We start from the raw sequence: 18356 nt of genomic DNA on the forward strand, positions 1-18356 counted from the left end.
CGGTGTAGCTCTTTGGCCGACGATGGTTGGCTGCCAGGGGTGTAACGCGCTAACGTTGCATTTCATCGCTAAGGGGTTAAGAACTGCAGATCTACGAGTCTTTTCCGACAAACAAGACAAGAAAGCGTCTTTGACCCTTCCAACGTACCGGAGAGCAGCATGGGATCTTTGTCCGCAGACTTCCGCACGTGGTCCGACTCGCCGGTCAGGGATGACTCGTCGATCTTCAGGTCGTTGCCCTGGATCAACACGCCGTCGGCAGGGAGCAGATCACCTGCAACCAAGGATGGGACAATCAAGTTACTCCTCTAGAGGTGACAAGTTTCACCTCCTCTGTTTCAGAGAAATTCATGGCCACATCTCCTGAGAGTAGACCTGGAGAATGCACGAGTCACTCCACTATGCCCACTCCGAGGCCAGTGACTGGCTGGGAGACATCTGAGACGTTCTCAGATGGCATACCACCATTACTTTCTGTTTCAAGCCAGATCCTGCCAACAGTACGCTCCATGTGTCATGCTGCGCTTCCGGATTTGGAGGAAACAGGGGTCAGAGGTCATTGGCGGGCAAGCGACGTAAGGCGACCCTCGGCCGAGTGCACGATTTGCGGACAAAACTGCCTCGAATTCGGGATACATGTTGGAGGTGTCGGGCGGACCTCTTGATGCCTACCGTATTTGATCTGGGCGATGTCACCCACCACGATGTCGGCCACGGGCAACTGGATGACCTGGCTGCCACGGACCACCTGGAACTTCTGCTCCTGCTCGATGCGGCTCTGCAGCCCGCGAAACTGCTTCTCCTTGGACCAGTCGTTGAAGGCCGTCACCAGCACCACGCACACCACCGACAGCAGGATGGCGGCGCCCTCGATCCACCCGGCCTCCGCCTCGCCCTCATCCTCCACGCCGCTAGCCGTCGAGCCGCAGGCTAGAGTTTGGAGAAGAGGCGCCGGTTAGATTCCTCGCACTCGCGGTAGGTTAGACTCTGGTCTTGTCTGGACCTGAAGACCATGAAGATCATGTGAACTTTGTGATGGAGCCATTCTTAGCATGAGGGTCACAGAGGAAGGGATTCAATAGGGATGGTGAACCTCCTCATGAGGGAGACAGAAAGATGGATGGATGGATGGATGGATGGATGGATGGATGGATGGATGGATGGATGGATGGATGGATGGAGAGAGGGATGGATGGATGGATGGATGGATGGATGGATGGATGGATGGATGGATGGATGGATGGATGGATGGATGGATGGAGAGAGGGATGGATGGATGGAAAATCCAGCAGCAGAAAAGAGAAGATGTGTTGGAAGAGAACAAAAGAGCTAAGTTCTGAAGTTCTGATCAATCAATAATTGGAACAATTTGATCATTGAGTTTGTTTGAGGAAAAATACTCATGCTGTTAAACACACACACGCACATATATACACACACGAACAAACACACACACACAGTCATGCATGCACACACACAAAACAGAAACACATGCACATACACACACAAATACAGTGCATATAGTCATGCACACACATACACACACACACACACGAACAAACACATACACAAACACGTACAGTTATGTACACACACATACACAGACACGGACAAGCAAACAAACACCCACGCACATGAACACACACATATACACATACAGTCCTGCACACACACACAAACATGTAGTCATAGACACATACTTATATGTACACAAACATGCACACACACATACACACAAAAACATACAGTCATGCACACACGACCACACACACAAACATACACACATATACAATCATGCATACACACACACACAAGTGTCCAGCAAATCATCTCCTCCTGCCAACGCAAACAGGAAGTGATGCAATCACTCTGAGTATATGAGTACTGCATGTATGTCTGCAGTGGTACCCGTAGTACTGTGTGTGTGTGTGTGTGTGTGTGTGTGTGTGTGTGGGTGTGTGTCACTCACACTCCCCAGTGCTCTCCCCCGGTGGGTGGTAGAAGGACAGGCCCAGGGATATCAGTGCCGCCACCTCCAGGATGATGAGCGTCACGTCCTGCAGGGCCTCCCACACCAGCTGCAGGAAGGTCTTGGGCTTCTTGGGGGGAATCAGGTTCCTGCCGTACAGCTCTTTCCTCCGCTCCAGGTCGCCCTGGGCGCCGGCCAGACCTGGGGAGGAGGGGAGAAGGTGAGGAGAAGCGTTGTCTTCTGACGTGGCTTCCAGGATCTACACGGATGTGGAAGTTCTTGTGAGGTCCTGTTACTGAACCTTCCACAATCCAGTCACTTTCAAAGATCATAAGACCTTCCGATGTTCCTCCGGTTCCTCTGACCTCCTAAAACAACGTTCCTGAGACGAATCCTTCTCCTGCGCTGCTACAAAACCCAACCTCCTCGCAGGAGCAGCCGAAGATTGGAACTAGAACATCCAGGTAGATGGAGACGCCACCAAGCAGGTTGAGATGGCGCCAAGCACGACCCTCACCCTTTCATAGCGGCTAGGGTTAGCATAGCATTATATCAAGACCCACTTGAAAAAATATGACAACTCCGCCCACACTCACTCTAGCCCCGCCCCGACTCCTCCCACTCAACATTAGCCCCGCCCCCGACTCCGCCCCCCCTCCTGTAAGGGAGGTGCAGGGAAGAGGGAGCAAGGCGGCCATGTTTGTAGGGCGATACCGCAAAAGAGTGATGAAAAACATGGCAGAAGAAGTGCAGGAGAGGAGAAAGGGGGAGGAGAGAAGGAGAAGAGAGGGGGAAGAGGAGGAGGGGTTGTAAAGGAGAAGAAACCCCCCCTCCGCAGACAGGAGGATGCCCTGGTTACAAATAGATCCGTCTATAAATAGCCTCATTATCCATTCCCCTTTAATTGTCTCTGTGAGCATTGATCTCCGTGGCAACCACCCCCCAACCCCTGGGCATATATCGTATTGTGCACGTGCATGTGTGTGTGTGTGTGTGTGTGTGTGTGTGTGTGTGTCGTGACCGCCGGCAGCACATGCTGCTCAGTGCCTTGATTCTATCCAACCCCCCCCAAAAAAAGAGGTGGTCACATGATCAGGTTCCCCGTTACTTTGATGCAGGATCCGTGCACATGCACGCGCACCACACACACACACACACACACACACACACACACACACACATTCACATGCACACGAACCACACAGCTGATCCGATTGCGGCATCTCAACGCGTGAGGTTCTCCAACTGGGTGAATCCAAAATTGTGAGGTCAGCATTGGAAGTGTGTGTGTGTGTGTGTTTGGGGGGGGGGGTAGTACTGCATAGTTCTGCAGTACTGCAGTACTCCAGCAGAACTGCAGTACTGCAGTACTCCTCTGTGGGAGCCCCTCAAATGATTTTCCCCCCGTCTTTTCGTGTCCTCCTGGACGCCCTTGAGATGCAGGAGCGATGCGGAGATCGATCATTAGGTAGTCACTGCTTCCAGGAAATATCCCGCACCCGCTTCACTGCCCCACGCCTGAGAAGATACTTTGGTTTCGTCGAGGAGATGAAGTGAACATTGGAAAGCTGGTGACTCAGCAGGTCCAGGAGCTATAAGCCACCTGCTGATGGAGAGAACTCAGATTTGAGTCCGGTACTCCAGGTTCTCCTCCAGGTTCTTCTGCTGGTGTTCCCTCACTGTTCTCCATCTTCTCCCAATGGCCCAGAACCAGATCATAGGTGAAGACTCAAAATTTGTGCCAGGTGCCTCTCCATGTTCTTCACACCAGGTTCTTTCCATGAACCCATTGAGATTGAATAAACCCACCGGGAAGGTCCCTGGTGCTATCTTACCTGGGTTCCCTCCACGCTCTCCTTCCTGGGTTCTCCACGTTCTCCTGCCTGGTTTCTCTCCATGTTCTCCTACTTCTGCATGCTCTTTGTGGGTTCTCCACGCTGTCCTGCACGACTGTGTTTTCTCTCCATGTTCTCCTGTGAGCTTCTACCCAGGTTCCCTCCACGTTCTCCTGTCTGGGTTCTCAGTTTTCTCCATCTTCCGTCCCAAAGTCCAAACAGGGTCACCAGGTTCACCGAACGAGAGGGTGAACGGTTGGACGATTGACAGACGATCCTTGGGGTGAAGCCCCGCCCCCTCGCCCCGGCCTCAGCCGTGATTGGCTCCTCGGGTCACCGGCCCATCGTCCTGTTTCCATGGAGACAAGCCGGACCGGGGAAAAAAAAACTTTCTGGTCTCCTTCCTGCCGGAGAGGAAATGGATTTTTCCTCCCTTGGAGTCGGCCCTTTTTTTTTTCTTTCATGGAGGCTATAAATAGATCTCCATGGAAACACTACGCATCCCACTCGTGTGGAAATACCCGTCGCTCCGAACCTCGGAGAACGTGTGAACGTTCTGCGGCGGAGAGGAAGAGGAGAAGACTGGGGAGGGGAAAGGGACCGACCTTCAGACGTCCTTGTGAAATTGCGAGCGTGAGGAGGTGTTGGGTTAGCACCGGCTAAGCTAACCCTCTCCTTCAAGAACTCGATGGAGGACACAGGATGTTCTGGTCGGCTGCTCGAGTCTTTGAGCGGCTCCCTCAGCCGATCATCATCTCTCCCCTCACACCAGCTAACTTCTTGTCTTCTCTCCCTCCATCCATAAACCTCCTCTCCGGACCTCCAACCTCAGCATCCTTCTACTGAGATCTTCTCCATCACTTCTCTGTCCGTGTCCAAACCATCTCAGTTTGACGTCCAGACAATCTAACATCTCCATATCCATCCTCCTCGCTCCCAAAAAAGAACATCCACATCTTCATCTCTGCTCCCTCCTGTTCTTCTCCTCAGCATCCCTCAAACCAGACGCCATGACATCTCCATCTTCTCCGCCTTTCCTTCTCCACCCTCTCCGTTGCTCTGGACCGCTCACCCTCCTCCACCTTCTTCCTCTCACAATCTGTCCTGCTGCAGCTGACCTTCATCCCTCTCCTCTCCAGGAGCACACCTCCACCTCCCTAGATGTTCCTCAACCCGCTCCACAGGCCACAACGGCATCATGGCGGCGGCCATCAAGGCGGCGGCAGCCATGATGGCTGCTTTCCGACGTTTCCCTCCGGCCGATTGAGCACCCAAGTCCTCGCCAAACGTGAAATTACGCGTGCACGGCCACGCATGAGTCACGGGGTGAGGATTCACACGTGCACGTGGTCACATGCGCGTCATGAGGTCAACCACACACACCTGTACGTGAGGGAAGCCATCGGGAGGGAAACAGAGCGCCGTGACCTGTTCTCACAAGTGCACGCTTATGTGCGTGTGTGTGTGTGTGTGTGTGTGTGTGTGATGGCGCCGCTCTGAGGAGAAACAGGAGTGTTTTCAGCGTGCATGTGTGTGTGTGCACGTCTGTGGGGGCAGCTGTACAAGTGGGTGAGTTTATCTGTCAGGCTTTGAGCTCTGTGAGTCTGACTCATGCGAGGAACAGCAAAGAACAAGGTTCACGGCGTGCACGCGCACGCACACGCACACGCACGCCATACACACACGTGTGTGCGCGCCGTGCTGATCACCTGGCGGTCCTGCTCGGCGGCGAACCTCCGAGGCGTGAGCAGCAGTGGGAAGGTGGAGCTGCCGTCCTGAGGAGCGCAGCGCCTTCCCACGTCCATCTCCTCGCCCTCGTTCGGTTTCCATGACGATACGGCTTCCATTTTTCTCTCTCTCTTTCGCTCTCTCTCTCTCTCTCTCTATATATATATATATAAATATATATATATAAAAATATATATATGTGTGTGTGTTTCTCGTGGGAGTGAAAAAAAGTGATTATGTAATGTTATGCAAGAATTGAATGGCCTTTTCAATTATGGCGGCCGAGCAGAAATGCGAGGCGGGTGGACGCCGGCCGTTTCCATGGAGATGTTGGAGATGGTGGTGGTGGAGGGGTTATTATAGGAGGCACGGCGGAGAAGGAGGTGAGAGCTTCCTCCTCGCTGCCAGCAGGTCCACGGTTGGATTCCCGCTCTGCGTGGAGGCTCCATGTTCTCCATGTGTCTGCGTGGGGTTCCTCAGGGTTCTCCGGGTTCCTCACACAGTCCAAACACATGCAGGAGCTTCAGAGGAGACCAAACATTGTCCAGATGTTTGAGTGAGAGGGTGAATAGTTGATACGTCTCCATTATACATGTGAATGAGTGAGCGAATGGTCTCTATATGACATGTGAATGAATGAATGAATGAATGAATGAATGAGAGGGTAAATGGTTGTATGTGACCCTGTGATTGGTCCAGGGTGAACCCCAACTCTCGACCAATCACAGCTGGGATAGACTCCAGTACCTCTCCCCCCCAAAACCCAGAGTGCAAGATAAGCAATGCAGAGAATGAATGAATGAATGAATGAATGAATGAATGAATGAATGAACAGTCCTTTCTCTTCCCGGCATCCCTATCCAAGTACTTTCATAGGAACAGGATGAGCGTGCACGTGAAGACACATAGGAAGAAAAACCTGCAGTGCGCGGGGAAATTATCGCGCACACACACACACTCACACACACACACAGCTCCTGTCCTCAGTGAAGGAGGTAAGAGGCTGAAAGTGAGAGTCTGCCTCCCCCCTCCTGTCTGGGGTGTCCGTCTCTAGTTACCCCCCTTTTTCCCTCCCCTTCACCCCCTCCTCCTCCATCTACCCCGGCCATTAGAATTCAATCTGGCGGTGAGCGCCATGAAATAGTCATGACCCTCGGAGGAAGGCTGCAGCGCTGAAAGTGACCCGTTGTGGCAGTTTGGGGGGGCAGATAGGGGAGGTCGGGGGGTCGAACCAAATCATGTTCTGTTAAATGCCATCGTGATCGACAGGTGAAAACAGGCCCCTCCCCCTTCCTCCCGTAGCCAATAGCAACCCACGGCTTGTCTCAAGGGACCGTTCAAAGACACAAGGAAGAGAGGGAGAGGTCGGCCTGCAAACTAGAGAGGATGCCGTCATCAAGGAGGACCAGGGGAAAAGGGAAAGAAGGGTTGGTGGACTGGGTTCTCCAGGTTCTCCAGGTTCTCCTCCTGCAGTCCAAACGCAGCTGTTGGTTCAAAGTGTGAATGTTCGGATGATTGACGGGTGACCCATCCGGGTGGAACCCACCTCTGGTCCAGATATCTGCCGGGACAACCTCCACAGAGGTGGCGGTCCAGTGAATGAATGGAAATGTATTCATTCATTCATATTTTTCACGCATCTCCAGGAAATCCTGAAGGTCAGATAAAGGTCAGCAGCTCCCAGGTGGATCTAACCGTTTAACGTCCACCAACTTCCAACACAACGTATGGAATGAACTTCCAGAACCTTCCTGGTGACGATATGAATGAATGCATGAACGTTTCTGATCTATGTTCTCAGCAGCATCATCCGTCTGAGGAGAACCATCCCTCTGCTGCCTTCCCAGAGGAGAAGGAGGAAGCAGGAGGATGAAGAAGAGGAGGAGGATGAAGAGGAGACATTGTCCTCATCGAGGAGCACCTCCAGGATCTGCAGGAGCCTCCTGCAAAGGCTGAGGAGGTCCGAGAAGGTCCGAGGTCCGGATATCGGGGCTGGGGGCGGAGCTTATATCAGACACCTGTCAATCACAGGGCCTCAGAGAGACGCCGACCCATTCATTCATCTGAACATCTCCACCTTGAAGGTGACCTTTGACCTTTTGGACCAGATGTTTGAGAAGGACCTCGACACGTGTGTGGAGAAGAAAAGGGGGAGCGGGGAGAACATGGATGACCTTCTCCACTGCCCCCGGACACTAGGTGGACCTCCTGGTCTTCTGGGAGGGCCACCCACGTCTCCACTGGGCTCCTCGTCACTGCCTCCTGATAAAAGTTCTCCCGTCGCTCCATGTGCTACTTTCTCAACCCCGTTAGGAGGAGCTGGAGAGGAGGAGGAGGATGAAGGTTACAGATGTAGAGCAGGTCTATGTGGGCTACGCTGCTCGGCGGAGAACCAGCTGAAATAGAAACGAGGGCAGAGGAGGGCGAGGTGGAGGAGGAGCTTCTAGACCTTCGTTTACGGGCAAAAAAAAAGCGAGGAGGAATGGCGCGAGCTAACGCTAATGCTAATTCCAGCAGAACCCCCCCAAACCCCCGCCAAGTCACGGCGGAAAAAACATCAAATCAACGTTCATGTGATCGAAGATGGAGAATCTGGAGGAGAAGCTGGGATACTGGAGTTGATTGAAAGCTCCCTTGACCAACCAAGATGATCTTTGTAACCATCACGAAGCAGAAACATTCATTCATTCATTCATTCATCCGAGATTCAATTCTGTATACTTATCAATTTGAGTTCTAAAATTTAAGATTAATTTTAAATTTTCATCTCCCGTTCCCCCGTTCTGTCGGGAAAGCGTGTCATCCAGTGGGAGCGGCCTTCTGGGTTCTTCTCCGTAGGCCGTGGACCAGACCAACGCCCTCCTAGAGCTCTCTGGGCCACGTCATGGTGACACACACACACGCACACACACACACACACACACGAGGTCTGGACATCGTCTTCAGGAGATATCACTGCAAACAGTGACGTGGTCCAGATCCCAAGATTTGTTCCTTCTGAGAAAAGTCTCAAATGGGCGGATTCTTTCTCCCTCAGGGTTCTCCATCCACCTCTCCAGGTTCTGCAGAGGAACCCTCCTCCCCTGAGCTTTGCGGGCGGCAGCTGCCGACCTCAACTTTTTTTTTTTTTTTTTATTAGTGTCGATCATTGGTTATTGATCCCACCCGATCGATCGCCCCCCCGGTACATAATCATGATTTCATATTTCCCTCATTTGGGGTCGGCAGCGCGCCCCCTTCACCTTCCGCCATTTTTACCGGCGCAAACAGAGGTCACCCTGCTTGGAACCCGTGCACGGATCCCCGACAAACCCCCAACCCGGGGGCACGTGCACATTAAACACACACAGCATGTAAGACGGCAGCCGGCAGTGCGAAATACCCTCGGAGATAATTACCCCGCTCGTGTATCTGAGGAAGCATATGTTCCGCGGAGGAACCGCACGGTGCACGACGGGTGGGAGGGGCGGGGGGGCAAAGAGTAGCGCTGTGCACGATCACGTGCATGCTCCGGCGAGGGCAGGATTCAATTAAAGTTGAGGATTATTAATCTTCAGGGTGCGGGGGAGGGAGGGGGGGGGGGGGGTCTTAGAGGATTTTTGTGAAAAAAAATACCAAAAAAGCGTGGCTGCCGGGAAGCCGTTGAGCAAAAGTCCCAGCGGCTGTCGGGGGAAATCAACATGCACGGCCCTCGCCGCCGCCGGAGTCACTGGGGGTCGGACGCTAATAACATCCCCGTTTCTATTTCCGGGATTTAATTATTTCTATTTTATTTTTAGCCAGGCTCCGCAGACCCGGAAAGAGGTTAACCCTTTGCAGACGACTGTTCCTCCCTGCGGTTCTTCGCCGCGGTTCGGGCCTGACGTTGCAGAAATGGCCGGCTAGCGCGCTAGCTTCCCGTCCTACTCAACTTCCGCCCCCGCGTTCCAATCGGGTTGTCGCTTTTCTTCTGCGTCTTCTCCGTTTCCGACCGGCAGACTTTCACCTCCAGGAGGAGGAGGAGGAGGAGGACGGCGTCCTGCTTCGCTGCATTATTTAAAGACCTCGGGGGGTCGGAGCATTTAAAAATGTATGTGCACGTTAGGAGGGATAATGTAATCGTGGAGCCGGGGTCACGGAGTTCACGGCTGAGCGCACATTCAGAGCACTCCGCTGTGGCTCCAGGGTCAACACCCGGCGATTGGCTGATACTATTAAACTTTCTTTCTGTTATTACACTTTTCACTGTAATTACATTGTCATTACACTTTTCACTGTAAATACACTGTTATTACCTTTTTCCAAATTAGTTTGCAGTTATTGCACTTTTTCCAAATTAGTTTGCAGTTGTTGCATTTTTTGCTGTTATCGTAATCTTATTACACTGTTTATTGTTATTACACTGTTATTACACCTTTTGCCGTATTACGCCATTATAACACTTTTCGCCGTTATGACGCTGAAACTACATTTTTCACTTTAATAACACTTCTCGCTGTTATAAGACTGTAACGACATTTCACAATTTTGTATTAACAGTTGTGTAACTGCTATTACGCAGTTATCACACACATTCAAATGAGACTCTGTGCACACACACACACACACGCACACACACACACACACACACACAGTCCAGGAATTTAAAGGGAAACACACTGTCCATATTTTCTCCATAACAAATATAGATTGATAGATAGATATCAAGGCTGCAGCTGATTGGCTGAAAGGGCGGGAGATTGACAACGGACAGCGACAGGCTCGGACGGGGAGGTAGTGTGTGTATGTGCGTGCAAGTGTGTGTGTGTGTCTGTGTGTGTGTGTGTGTGTGTGTGTGTGGTGGAGGGGGTCCAGAGAGATTTCTATGCATACTAAACAGGTCACCCCCCCCCCCCACCCGCTGCAGTGACGCGCTCACACATTTCTCCAGGTGCTTTCCGTTTCTTCACACACACACATAGACATACACACACACGTGCACGGGGGGGGGACTCACCTTCCGTGGGCGAGGTCTTCAGCCGCTTGCAGAGCCCCTCCACGCCCCCGTAGTCCTCCTGGAGCTTGACCACCGCCTCCGTGCTGCGCAGGTCCATGAGGGAGCGCAGGTCCATGACGGAACAGCCGAAGCCCGCGGCATGGTTGCCCTCGTTCATTTGGTTCTTGGCGTAAAAATCGCTGTTGGACATGTCGCCCATGGTGACGAGCGGGGTTGAGGTGGGGTATTAAGGTCGAGGTTGGGGCAAGGGGGGTGCGGGGTTGGACCGGTGTGTCTTTTTATTGCTTTACGGGACAATTATTTAAAAAGTCAGTCTCTTCTGAAGGATGAAAAAAATCCCAGGGGCGACGAGGAGGTGCGTGCGAGGGGGGCGGGGGGGCGGGACGGAGGTCCAAGGGGCAACTTCTCCGAGAGCCTGTCAGAAAGCGGCGGGCTGAAATCCATCAGGGGGGTGGAGAGGACGCAGGGGGGCTTCTGGTGGAGGCCGAGAAGAAGAGGAGGAGGAGGAGGAGAAGGAGGAGGAGGAGGAGGAGGAGGGCGGGGGGGGCGATGAGACGCAAATCGGGAGCATCCAAGTGAGCGTCGGACGGCCCCGGTGGTCAGGTCCAGGTCCTGAGGGCTTCTGGTCCTCCCGGGATCAGGCTCACCACGGCTGCGGTCCAGACCTGCTCCATGTGGGGCTTCCCATCGCTGCTGATCCGCTGCTGCTGCTGCTGCTGCTGCTGCTGCTGCTGCTGCTCCGCCTCTACATGGTTGTCCTCCCCATCACTGCTGCGGAGAGAGAGAGGGAGAGGGTGAGGGACGAGGAGGAGAAGAAGAGGAGGACACGGGTGATGGATGCGGTGGACGGCGCAAACCTCCGCCCGCCTGCTGCAGAGAGCGGGGCTGCGCCGGTGCTGCCACCGCTACCGCTAACCTCATTCTGAGGACACTCCGACCGCCACCGAGCGGAGGAGGAGGAGGAGGAGGAGGAGGAGGAGGAGGAAGAGGAGGAAGAGGAGGGAGAGGATGCTTCTTTTGCAATGCAGAGCGCAGAGGGGCTGCACACAGGCAGGGGAGGGAGGAGGAGGAGGATGAGGAGGAGGATGGGGCTGCTCTGACGACAAAATGGAGAGGCAGCACGTAACGCTGCGCTGTCACATGGAGGAAGGGCAGTGCTGGAGCTGCTCCTCATCCTCATCACCACCAGTCCACACACACACACACACCTTCTGCATCACCTGCAGCACCAGCTGCACCCACGCAGGAGATGGACTTCCGCAACAGGATTAATTTCGGAAGGGCGATTCCGGGTCGGTAAGGTGTTTTCGAAATAAAAGCACTGCAGCACCGAGGCGGAGGGTGGAAAAAAAAGACCCCCCCCCTCCCCCCAAGAGCTGGTTTGTGCATCCCATGTAATCCGGAAACGCGGTACCCCTGCAACAGTGCAGTTTTAGCAGCTGATTAGCATCCGCACCTCCTTTGGGATTCTAATTAGCTTCAGAACCGGCAAACAGAAGACAAAGCGCACGTGACTCCAGTGCACGAGCACCTCCATCACCACCTCCAGCCGTGAGAGGAGGCGCATTGGCCGACCATGTGCTGGATTTCACCCCCCGCCCCCTTCACCTGGACTTGGCTCGGTCCACTAATCGGTTCTAGATGTGCTACTGCAAGATGTAGAGCTAGCTGTCAGCATCTTAGCGACATTAGCTTCTGACCGGTAATTCTAGACGTGTCACTTCAAGTCACGCCTTCCACCTGCCTGGATTCTCTCCAGGGAGTCCGCCTTCCTCACACAGTCCACAAACCTTCATCGGAGCCTCTAAATGGTGCCCATCTGCACAGTCCTACCCGTCTTTGGCTAAACCCTGGATCCACCCTGGATTGCCTCCTAGCTCAGGCCGAGGATGAGTCCCAGGGTCTGAAGGGGCCGCAGAACAATGGGCCAATTTGATCAATAGATCTGCTCAGCTCCAAAGAGGTCATCTTAAAGACACCTTGTCACCAGCGCTCTCTTCTAGAACCACCTCGAACCCAGAATGCGGAAGGTTCTTTGGGCTACTTTGGACAGCTGCCCACTCCCTTCAAGGCCGTCCACCTTCATGGCCAATGGAGCAGCACCAAGATGGTAGCACCTCCAAAAACCCATCCCGATGAAGCTCATGAAGACACAAAGAAGAAGCCGTTCAGCTGCCTCTGCACTCCGAGATCCATCCCGTGGTGCCTCATCCTTCCTCTGTTGCATAAAAGCTGGCCTCAAGGATGTTTATGCAAAGCGTGCAGCTCCAACATCTCCAAGCAACCTGCATGGCAACCGGAGCGCACCATCGCTAACTTCCGACGGCATCCCAGGAAAGCAGAGAAAAGAGAGCAGACCTCCTTCCAACCCCGGCTCGAAGCGACAAACGAAGGAGCGTCGTTAAACGCTCAACCGGCAAGTTCCGATGTCCACCATCACCAAAAAGATGTGGACTTAACTGGACTTCCTGAACCCAGAAACATATGTTCGCCTTCTGAAGAGCCGCCAAGGAGACCCGGGGAGGAAAAAATAGCAATGGCCGCCGCGGCAACGAGCGGTGAAGTGCCGAGGCTTATCCTTCTCCGCCGTCTGATGCGGTCGAGAGCGACACGAGGTACCGCGTGACGGTACGCCTCCGAAGTTTCTGCGAGTCTTGCGATAATTGGATAATTGGACTTTGGGGAGTTCAAGCTAAACTCCAGCAGTTATTAGCGCGCCGCAAGAATCCCACCCAGGGCGGCCATGACATCACCGCCAAAGCCCCCCCCTCCCCGCCCAACCGCTGATCCGCTTAGCGACGACTCGGCCCACGAGCTGCCGATCTGAGAAAATGACGATGCTCTGGAATTAGCTGATGTTTCTCCCCGGCGGGACGAGCAGGGGGAAGTTCTTCCCTTCCCCCCCCTGCTTCCCCCTCGCCCTCTCTTCTCAGGATGTCCTTGAGCGGCGAGAGTCGGAGCGGAAAAGCGGCGCCCACTGCAGCAAGTTCCTCAGGACCGGCGCGCAGCCAGTGCCGCGCGAGGAGAAGGTGGAGGAGGAAGATGTTGCTTCAAATGATTGCGAGCCACCGTGACGGAGGTGACGCCATCCTTGAAGATACATAATCCCAGCTCCGGTTCGAAGCGATCAGGTGGTGCGGGAGCAGTGTATGTTGTACCTGAGGTAGACTTGGAAGTCAAGTAAATACGCATACCAATGAATACATCTTTAGGTGCAACAGTATTTGCTTTCGGTACAAATGGGCGAGCTACAAGCTAAAGGCCACTTCTGTTTGGTGGGTATTTTTATTTGACATTTGAACTGTTGGTCGCCGTAAGCATTTGTGAGGAAGCAGTCGTGAGGGACTTCCCGTGAGATGAGCTGATGTGGAATTCATTTTAGAGGGACTAAAGTCCCATAACAAAGGGATAGAAAAATCATCAGTAATTAAGCTGGCTAATCAACTGACGGTGGCGAAAACAGACTAATAAAGGCTAAACATACTTAAACAAAGAGAAAAACAGGCTGATGAATGCTAACACAGGCTGACAAAGGCTAACACATGCTGACAAACTTCAACACAGGCGTATGAATGTCAACACAGACAAAAAAGGCTAAACCATGCTAATGAAGGCTAACACAGGCTGACAAAGGCTAACATGGGCTAATGAAGACTAACACGGGCTAATGAAGGCTAACAAAGGCTAATGAAGGCTAACACGGGCAAATGGAGGCTAACACAGACTAACACAGGCTAATGAAGGCTAATGAATGCTAACACAGGCCAACAAAGGCTAACACAGACTCGCTCCTCCACTCGTTAAAACTAAATTGTGGTGAGTATCAGCGCGTTACCGCAAAAACTCATGGGAATGTTGCGCTAGCCCCCCGTTATTACACTTCTATTAATGTTCTATTGACGTTCTTCTCAATTTTCTGATGCCCTAGCATGAGTTTCAGGGTTCCCGGGGAAAAAGATGCGCCCGTATTTGACGAAGGTACAACTTGGGGCGGACATCGAGGTAGTCTCATCTCAATGAGGGACGAGGGGGGCTTCAAGCCCTCGTTGGGATTCTGAACCGGGTCGGTTTACGCGCCCGCGGGAGGGCGCCATCACCTTCGACCGTAATCAGCACAACGCCGGCGAGATCCAGATTGTTCTAGAGAACAGATTCAGGCTGAAGCAGAAAAAAGAGGCCTGCTGCCGAGGCGTCGCTGGGAGAAATAGGACAACAAGCATGTGCCCTAGAAAGACGGGCTGCAAATAGAAAGAGACGCGGGATGTTTTTCTGCCTCGGAGTTCAACCGTCGACGCGGAGATACCGACGACGTTGGCTGCGGCGTGCGCGACACCTGGCACACCGCAGCCAACGTCGTCGGTAAAATAAAAGGGTTTTGTTTTGCTTTATTCTTTCAAAGAAGATCCACCAGCTTCCACCTGGACACTCGCTTTCATCCCGTCTTCAGAAGGAGCCAGCCACCTCCTCCTCCTCCTCCTGCTCTTCCTCCTCATCTTCCTCCCGGCTCCAGCCTGCTGCAGAGCACGCCGCTCGAAAATGTTGTTTTTTTCGCAGCTTTTCAGCCGTACGTCTAATCACCCACCAGCACTCCGTGTAAAATATTGATGGCTACGCGCTAGAGGAGATCATACGGCGGACAAGGTCCCATCGGAAACCGCTATGCATGCCGGACGCATGCGGACGGCGGCAAGGACGGCCACGGCCTTCACTTGATCCAGATCAGCCCCAGAACTCATGGGGGAGTCATTGGTCTAATTAAATCCAGGAAAGGCAGGATGAGTGTCCCAGAAGGAGAACAGACGAGGGAGGAGGGAGGGGAGAGAAAGAAGGGAATGGAAAGGAAAGAAGTGAAAAAAGGAAGGGGAAGTGAGGAGAGGAAAAGAAAGGAAATTAGTGAAAAAAGGAAAGAGGAGAAGTGAGGAGAGGAAAGGAAAGGAAAGGAAAGGAAAGGAAAGGAAAGGAAAGGAAAGGAAAGGAAAGGGGAGAAGAAAAAGGGGAAAGAGGAGAAGTAAGGAGAGGAAAGGAAAGGAAATCAGTGAAAAAAGGAAAGAGGAGAATTGAGGAGAGGAAAACAAAGGGAAGAGGAGTGGGGAGAAGTAATGAGAGGAAAGGATAGAAAGGACAAGAAAGGAAATTGAGGACTAAAGGAAAGAGGAGAAGTGAGAAAAGGACAGGACCGAGGTGAGTAGAGGGTGAAGAGGCATGCTTTAGCCTGGATGGGTCACCTGGTAGCCAATAGGAATGCAGAACTCATTTCCTTCATAACCAGCTGTCCCTCGTTTGTAAGAAGTACATGTACTGTGCTCTCCGTCAGGTGCAAGACTTGTACTACTTGAAACCGGTCACCATTTAGCCATCAGGGGTCACGTGATGGCAACCAATGATGGACAGCAGGTGGTGATCCATGGGGCCAAGGGGATAACAACCCTGTAGCAAACCTGCCTCTTAGCGCTGTCTACACACACACACACACACACAAACACACACTTTTCCTTGACTTCCATTCATTATGCTTAGCCTGAATCAGACATAAACCGTAGCCTGCTAACGGCTAGCGTGCTAGCCACTGCACCCACACCAGCAAAATGGAGGACTGAAGTTTTCACCACAGACGGTCCCCCAAAGTGTAAAAGCACACACACACACACACGCTCACACACACACTCACATGCTGTGTGTTTCCAGCACTCTGGTGAGAAATGAGGGGGTCGAAGAAGAAGAAGAAGAAGAAGAAGAAGAAGAAGCCCCCTGCTGTCTCACTGCCGTGGATGAATGAGTGAATTCCTGCTCTGGTGAGTGGATGACTGACCTGATGAACACATGAGCAGCTCAAACCACCATCAACATGAATGACTGGAACAACCTGCAGATAAACCAGCGGCCGAGGGAACGGCTGAATTTCTGAATGCACGAATGGCTCGACCCGGCGGCCGAATGAACGGCTGAATTCTTCTCACGGAGAGCCCGTATGCAGACCCCGGGTGGAATGAACGGCTGAATTCGTGAACACAAGAAGAGCCCAGAGGCCGAATGAACGGATGAATTCATGTCGGAGCTTCCAGCAGGTCGGTGAATGAGTGAACCCAAGAACAACCAGCAGGCCTGCAAGTAACTCGGTGAATGAATGAATGAATGAATCCGTCGCCGCAAGAACTGTTCAAATCCGATGAGTGAATGAGTGAATCCACGAACTGCGACACTGCGCCGTGCACGCGCGACGCGCACGAACGGAAACACCGCGGCGTCAGGAATTCACCCGTTCATCCCGCAGCCGCAGCGAAAAACCGGTGCGCGTCCCCGCGTCCGCACCGGGGACCTTCATCCTCACCTGCATCACGGCGGCGGGATTCCTGCGCTCCCGCATTCCACGCACACATGCAACACACACACACACACACGCACATGCGAAAAAGAAAAATGAAACAACCGGAAACGTTACCCGTCGTCAAGGTTACCGCCATCATCACCCCGAGTCGAACGTCCACCCGCCAAAAACGCGACGCCGCAGCTGCACACGGGGCAGCGCACCAACCACCGTGCGTGTGTAGGTGTGTGTGTGTGAGTGTATGCATGTGTGTTTGTGTGTGTGTGAGTGTGTGTGAGTGAGTGTCAGTGTATGTGAGTGTGCGTGTGTGTGTGGAGGCTCGCTAAGCTGCGCCGGTCCTGCCTCAGCCGGGGCGTCTCAACGCACGGCTTGTACCATGTCGGCGGGAGGGGGAGGGGGGGCAAGCGCGTGCATGTACGTACACGCACACTCTGGAAGCGCGATCCTCACAAGAGGGATACATGAACGCGCCTGAAGAAAAAGAAGAAGAAGAGGAAGGAGAGAAAATCCAGCGAGATGAAGAAATAGAACATTCCATCTCTACACGCCCCCCCACACACACAATGTAATAGGGCACACACACACACACACACACACACACACACACACACACACACACACACACACACACACACACACCTCAAAGAGCGTGGGTAAAGAGGAGCGACGATGAAGGTGAGCGGCCAGAGGTCAATGGGGTGAGGGAGGAAGAAGAAGAGAAGGAAGAGGAGGAAAAGGAAGAGGAAGAGGGTAACGTTCAAGGACATACGTTTTTGCTAGATCAAGGATCCCCATGAAACACACACACACACACACACACACACACCTGTCCTCCCCCAGCCAGTGCAGAGAGGATGAAGATGAAGATGTTTTTGGTGTGACGCTCCCAGCAGGTGGTCGGCGGTGAGCGGCCTCGGCCAATCCCGTCTGAGCCCAGAGCCAGGGGGCGGGGCTTAACCCTGACCCGTCAGCTGTCAATCACAGATGTTTAGCCATTCACCCTCTCATTCACACCTGAGGACCAGTGACTGCTTTGTGAGCGTGTCGGAAGGAGAAACTGGAGAGAACCCGGTCCCGCCAACAAGCCGGAGCCTTGGAAGGGCACAAGGACCAATCCGGACGCTCCCGATCAGCCGTCCAATCACAGCAGAGCTCATCATCACGTCCAGGGTTCCTTTGAGGACGAGCAACCAGAACCTGGAAGGCCAGGAAGAACCTGGGGGGGGAGGAGGAGGAGGAGGAGGAGGAGGAGGAGGTGTAATACCAATGCAGCAGGTCCTGGAGGCTGCAGTGCACCAAAAGATCAGGGAGGACAGGAGGCATTGTTGGAGCGCACGTCTGTGCACGCTCGTGCACGCTTGTGCACGCCAGCGCCCACCTGTCGATCGGCGCGGGCTCGGGTCGGCCAATCGGAGCGGCCGCAGCCAACACCTCCCCGCCACCGCCATCGGCTTCACCTCATAAATCAGAACCTTCTATCAGAAGGTGTGGATGAAACAGGAAGCAGCCGGCGGGAAACGGGCC

At 53.4% G+C, this 18356-nt stretch overlaps 1 protein-coding gene across 8 annotated transcripts in view; it reads right to left on the reverse strand.

Moving 5' to 3' along the window:
* atp2b2 (ATPase plasma membrane Ca2+ transporting 2) overlaps positions 1-17213 on the reverse strand; it is a 39324-nt gene extending 22111 nt beyond the window's left edge. For 2 of the 8 annotated variants that reach the window (XM_086149664.1, XM_086149663.1), the window contains exons 1-5: positions 16947-17212; positions 10508-11275; positions 1970-2170; positions 673-930; positions 149-274 (exon numbers count right to left, since the gene is read on the reverse strand). In XM_086149664.1, the coding sequence (XP_086005790.1) occupies positions 149-274; positions 673-930; positions 1970-2170; positions 10508-10706 (784 nt within the window). In that variant the 5' untranslated portion in view covers positions 10707-11275; positions 16947-17212. Of the gene's footprint in view, positions 1-148; positions 275-672; positions 931-1969; positions 2171-10507; positions 11279-16946 lie in introns of all 8 variants that reach the window. The other 6 variants (XM_086149662.1, XM_086149660.1, XM_086149666.1 and 3 more) reach the window with 4 other exon arrangements.
* Positions 17214-18356: the final 1143 nt, after the last annotated feature.

Source organism: Fistularia commersonii, chromosome 7 (assembly GCF_037954325.1).
Source record: "Fistularia commersonii isolate RoL2024-O1a breed Wild chromosome 7, RoL_Fcom_v1.0, whole genome shotgun sequence".
NCBI lineage: Eukaryota > Metazoa > Chordata > Actinopteri > Syngnathiformes > Fistulariidae > Fistularia > Fistularia commersonii.